Source organism: Phasianus colchicus, chromosome 19, assembly GCF_987193195.1.
Source record: "Phasianus colchicus chromosome 19, bPhaCol1.hap1.1, whole genome shotgun sequence".
Lineage (NCBI taxonomy): Eukaryota > Metazoa > Chordata > Aves > Galliformes > Phasianidae > Phasianus > Phasianus colchicus.
In genome coordinates, this window is record NC_143454.1 from 5751838 (window position 1) to 5757837 (window position 6000).

Consider the following 6000-nt stretch of genomic DNA (forward strand, 5'->3'; position numbering starts at 1 on the left):
AGACAGCGGAGCTGGAGGCACAGAGGGAGGGGTGCAAGACTGGCAGGGAACTGGTAATGAGAAACAGAGGGACTCGTGCCTCCCCCAAGTACATGTGCCTCCCTCCCTGCCAGCCCCTATCTGCCCCATCTCCCTGCCAGAAAGCTCTGCCCAGCAGTGCAGACGCAGGAAGCTGCGACTGCTGCTCACCCCCTCCGCATACCATTCTGCTTCTTCAATACCATTAAGTGTCTCCATACTGTCTGGACACTGGAAACCTTAACCAAATTAGCCGGGACCCGAGCAGCAGCACGAGCATTCAATTCTTTTAAGTGGCACCACTTCCTCAGCTGGTTACACACAGGCAGATCCCTGCCCGATGCCGGCACAGGGAGGAGGGCTGGTCGAGGTCTCCCACTGCTCAACGCAGGAGGGAAATTCCCAAAACGAGCTGCACTACGGGGACAGCATTGTCAATGAAAGGCTTCAAGCAAGGCATGTCTACTTCCTCCCCTTTTCCCTCCAGCCCATCTGCCCCCATGCTCCACCAGGCATTTTGCTGCGCTGGAGGTGCTTCTCCAGCCACCTGTGACTGCTAACATATGTGCCAGCAGCATGAGATCAGCCCTTCACTGCTCCCACAGGTGACATCAATCTGTCCCCATCCTGGCTCACACAGACCTGTGCCTGCACTCCTTTCCCTGGCACCAGCACAGCCCCTCAGCTCAGGGGGTTCCAGCAGCAGCACCCCATCACTATGGCAGCTCTGAGGCTTGTTGGCTAGCCAGCCCAGCTTCACAGCCATACCCAGGGCTTAGAAAGGCACAGGTAGCATATTTTGGAGGCAGTGCCCTCCTGCACTGAGCACAGGCTGCCCTGGAGGATGCTCACCCCCCACCCCAGCCCCGGTGTGCATAGAGAAACCTCCTGGAGAAAAGCACATTTCTCCCTGCAGTAACAAAGCTCGCTCCTGGCACAGCGACGTCCCAAACCCCACTGCTGCCGTGGGGAGCAGGGGATCCCAGCACAGCCTTCCAGCCGCCAGCCCCGCGCAGCGCTGCCTGCCTGTGCTATAGTTAATCTTCTGTTGCCACTAGCTGGTCAACACGGGTACTCTTGGAAAGCAGCAATTCCCCGAGTACAGCTTCCAATACAGCTACAGATTCCAGTTTGAGCTGGGAATTTCTCTCCTGGAGACAAAACCAAATTCATGCAAGCCCACCTGACCGTGCTGGACGCGCCACGTCTGACTCTGCTTTGGGGTCAGCACTCAGGGCTGACCCACCCCCATGAACACCTCTGTGCCCACAGCCCTCTGGGTGCTACAGGGCTCACTCCCCTGCATCCACTGTGGAGGGACCTTGAGCCCAGAACCCCCTCCCAGAGCTCACAGGGAGAAATGCAACCGCAGCATTCAGTAGTGCTGCAGTGCCACTGCCCTCCCCAGGTTGTCCCCATCCATGCAGATCTGACCTAAACCTCAGGTATTGCAATATAAGAGAAATAAAAAATAGCACTTGATTGACCAAACCTCTGCCCAGCAGGCTGAGCACCTGGAGGACCTGCCCTCCTTTAAAGCAGCACCAAGAAGCTCCATTCCCAGCAGGGTTCAAGGCAGCCCTCAGTCTCCCCACCTGCTCCACAAAACCCACAGCTGTTGACAAAAGCAAAGAGCACCAAAACCCTGCTCACGTCTGCTCAAAAGAAAGAAAAAAAAAAAAGCAGTAAATTCAAACAATCAACAAGGAACTAAGTGCTTTCCATTATTGTAATGCATTCTTATCCTGGAGAAAAAGAGAAGTTCCAAGATGGCTTCAAGAAAAGTTCAGAGAGAAAAGAGAAGTGCTGGAGGAGCTGCGTGGCTCCAGGACGGAGATACCTGCACTGGGCTGGATGCAGGTGATGCACAGCACCACTCCAATAGCCCCAGCACTGCAGGCAGGGCACGCTGCACCACCAAAGCCATGTAAGTAAACCATCCTTACGTAAGCCACTATCGGCTAAGAGCAGCAAACGTCTGCCTGCCTGCCTGCCTCTTCCTCCCTCTGTATCTGTGTGCACATTTTGCTCATCCAGATGAGGCACGGAAGCAAACTGCTCCGCTCCCAAATTGCACTTCAGGCAGAGTGCTGCTATTGTGTGGTGCACGGCACGGACTGCAGCACAGCACACACCTCACACAGCCTGGCCGTGCAGGAACAAAGTCAATGGCACGCTGCGCCATTCGCAGTGTAACACCAGAAGAATGAGAGGTGGGGGGGAAAAAAATAATAATACCGCAAAGCATCGGTTGTACCCAAGGTTAAGGAAAGGGCAGGAGGCTGTTTCAGGAAAGGGGATGCGCAGCAATTCATAATGCGCTGGTGGTGAAGTTACATTTGTCATCTCCTGCCATCACCGCGCTTTGCTGTCTGATTTTCAAGTAATACAAGCATGGGGAAAAGGGAGAACCATCCTTTGTGCATCCACAGAGGGAACACATGGCTCAGAGCTGGAGAGAAGGGCCCCAAGTGCTGCCTGCAGGCACTGCTGCCACAGGCAGAAGCAACGCGAGGAGGGAGCAAAGTTTGGGGCCACACCGGACCCCCACCACCCCTTAACAGGGACAGCCCCAGCACAGAGCCACCTCCCAACCAGCAGGGCTCCTGGCTGTGCTTTGCAGCACCCACCGGCTCCAAGCAGCCATTCCCTCCACCCATCAGCCTGCAAATCCAGCTGAAGTTTTGCACAGCTGCAGACGAGGCTCTGGCTGCAGACCCCCATCCTCCAGCAGGGGCTCAGGACCCAAGAGGACAGGACACCTCCTGCAGCCACAGCACTCAAACCAACCCATACCCACGTCAGGGCAAGGCTTTAATGCCTGGAAGAGCTTTGGTCCCGGGATGGAGCAGGGCAGTGTGTGGCAGCAGCACTTGGCAGGGACAGCGAGGGCATCACCCAGCAGCCGCCATGCTGCACATGAGCAGGATCACATTATTATCCCAAATAATTTCACTTCTTCTGAGACCACAACGCCAGCACTGGGTTTTAAGAGAGCTCCTCACCACAGCTTCACCCACTGAGCTGCCAGCAGCCTGTGCTCATGCCTGGGCTCAGAGGCACTGAGGAGCCTCTGTCAGGCTGGAAAGCAGTGGGACTTCAGCCCTTACACATCTCCCTCTGTTCCAGCCTAACCACCCAGCAAACACATCCAGCAACACACAACAAACGTCAGAAATTTACCATCAATGGGGACTACCGAAGAATTCGGCACAGGGAAGCATTTAAAGCAATCCCAGCTTAGCGACTGCACTGATCTCCCACCAGCAGCACAATTCTCACCTCCAAGAGCCCCCTTTGAGGCGGCAGCAGCTCTCCAGTCAGTCCCCAACCCCTGCTCAGTTTAGGAGCAGCAGGAAAAAAGCACAAAACTTCACTGCCAGCAGTGGAACAGCAAAGCACTGACCCATAGCTCAGCTCAGTTGCCACACCAGGAGATGGGAAGAAACACAACAGCTTTGAGATATCAGAGCACCCACCACAATCCATGAGACAGATTGTGGGGAAGGAAGAGGGCTTTCCCTCCTCAGGATGGCATCCCACTGAGTGCTTTAGGCCTACAGCAGCCACCCCAGTGCCCCATTTAGCTGCACTACACCTGCACGGCGGGGGTCTCACATCCGCAAAGTGACAGCGACAGAAACACAGCTTTGCAAGAAACGTGCCCTGTACTCCAGAAAACACACATAACCAACACCCTGAGCAAGGAGAAGGGATTTCTCAGACCAAGCCGTGGTCTCTCTACCAGCAGTCAGTCACAGCAATAGGATTTGCAAGACAAGATCACGTCTCGGATCTATCAAGACACATTTCTCTCCTCCAACTTGAGCTGTAACCTACACTGCACGCAGAGGGGTTTCTCTGCCTTCTGATATATTTAGATCAGTGCCCAATTCACCCTCAGTCCCTGAAGAAACCATGCTCTAATCGGGAAATTCAAGGCAGCGAACCACAAAACTTGTTGTTACTTTTAATCATTGTAAGGCAAATGTCATTCCAACTGCATCCAGCCTTGGATTCCCACTTCTATTACTTGAAATAGAGCAGCTGGGTTGTGGGGGATTTCGGCAGTTGCGCTGAAGGGAGGCACATGGCAAAGGCAGGATGGAAAAGGCTCAGTTTGAGAAGTGTCACCAACTTATTTATTGCAGGGATTTGCCATGAAGCTTCCCAGGAGGGGGGGTGGAGGGAGCGGGAGGCACAGCCGGCTGATCTCCCACTGCACCTGGAGGACAGCAGTCACTGCACGAGGGGACACGGTGCTCGGTGCCCACACAGAGCAGCTCTGGGCACCCACTGCACGCAGCCCAGCTGCGCCGAGCAGCAGCTCGGACACGAAGTTCAGCAGGGATTACCTTATGTACAGACACCAAAATGCAAGAAAGCCGGTGGCTAAAGAGATCAGCAGAAGCCGTCGGCGCTCTGGCACAGCGCACAGCCAGCACTCCACGCAGAATTCTGAGCAGCTCGCTCGGGCTGAGCGGCGCTGCTTATGGCACACAAAGGGCTGAAAGGGACCGGACGAAGCCCGGGGCACCCCGACCCCGGGCACCGACACCCAAAGCACGGCCACACGGCTATTTGTAGCGCAATCCCCCTCCCCACAAAGGCGAAAACAGAGAGAAAGTCCGCAGGCGTTCCGCAACAGAGCCTATCACGGGAGTTGGGCACGAAGCAAGAACGAGCTGAAGAGCACCGAGACGAAGCGTTCAGAAATGCGGGCTGCCGAGAAAAGAGACCCGGCGCCGCGGTGCCTCCCCCGGGGCTGAGCCCGGCACCGGGCACGGAGCGCTGACTCGCAGGTTAGCACGGGCCCCGCTGAAATCCCTCCCCGATAGAAAATAACAGCGATATTTCTGTAAGAACGGAGAGAGAACGGAAAGCCGCGAAGCAACGCCGGGTGCCGTTGCGGGCTGCGGGCGCTGCGGGCAGAGCCGGGCCGGGAGCGGCCGCCGCTTACCGAGGGTGAAGAAGGGCAGCTCGGTGTTATCCAGATCGTCCTGCACGGCGACGCGGCCGGGCAGCTCGCTGCGGACGAAGAGCAGCAGACGGGAATCGGCGGCGGCGGGCGGCGGGGCTCCACTCCAGCTGATGTCGTTTTCGCGGAGCACCGGCAGCGTGGACACGGTGACCGTCTTCACGCGGCACGGACCGGGGGGTTCCCGCGACGCCGCCGCCGCCGCCGCCACCGCCGCCGCGCCGGGCCCGCCGCCCAGCAGCACCGCCAGCACCAGCAGCGCCGGAGGAACCGGCGGCGGCGGCGGGGCCGGAGACGCGGAGCGGCGGCGCGGCGGAGCGGCCATGCCGGGCCGGGCGCGGGAGAACCGCGGCGAAGCGACGCGAGGCGAAGCGGGGAGACGCGAGCGGCGCCGGGCGCACTGAGCCGCCCCAGCCCGCCGCCGCCGCCCGGCTCCGCCCCCGGCTCCGCCCCCACCCCGCCCCGGCCCCGTTCGGATCCAGGCCCGGCGCCCCCCGGTCCCGTTCGCCCGCCGCCCGCCGCAGGGCCGCCCCGTTTCGCAGCGGGCTCCGTTCTCGCCGTCGGCTTTCCCTCGCCTTAAGGTTAACTCGGGCCCCGGTTCGCTCGCTACCTGTAGCAGCCTGCAGGTGGGATCCCGGGCAGCCCGATCGAGTGCTTGGCGACCGTGCCCACGGCGGGGCGATCTTTGAGGCCCCCCGAGCCCCTCTGCGATCCTGTGGTTCTCCCTAGCGCTGTGCCGCCCCTCGTGCCCCTCCTGCCATCCCGCTCCACCACTTCATCCTCTCCGTTCTCCCCGTGCCATCGCATCTCTCTCCCATCCCCACCGCCCTTTGCAGACCATCCTTTTCCTACTTATCCAGCTTTTCCTTTCCATGTCTGCTCACTTTCTGGCGGTGGGATGTAGCTGATTGCTGCACGTACCCACGGGCTTATCCTTCCCTATAGGCTCAGCCTGGCTGCAGTAGCACAGAAGCTCCCTGCGAGCTTTTACTCGTTATTAGCTG

The 6000-nt window shown here is 58.6% G+C and overlaps 1 protein-coding gene across 1 annotated transcript in view; it reads right to left on the bottom strand.

The window, feature by feature from the left end:
* ASTN2 (astrotactin 2) overlaps positions 1-5321 on the bottom strand; it is a 262038-nt gene extending 256717 nt beyond the window's left edge. The window contains exon 1 of the mRNA XM_090121266.1: positions 4979-5321. Within this exon, the coding sequence (XP_089977392.1) occupies positions 4979-5321 (343 nt within the window). The remainder of the gene's footprint in view (positions 1-4978) is intronic.
* Positions 5322-6000: the final 679 nt, after the last annotated feature.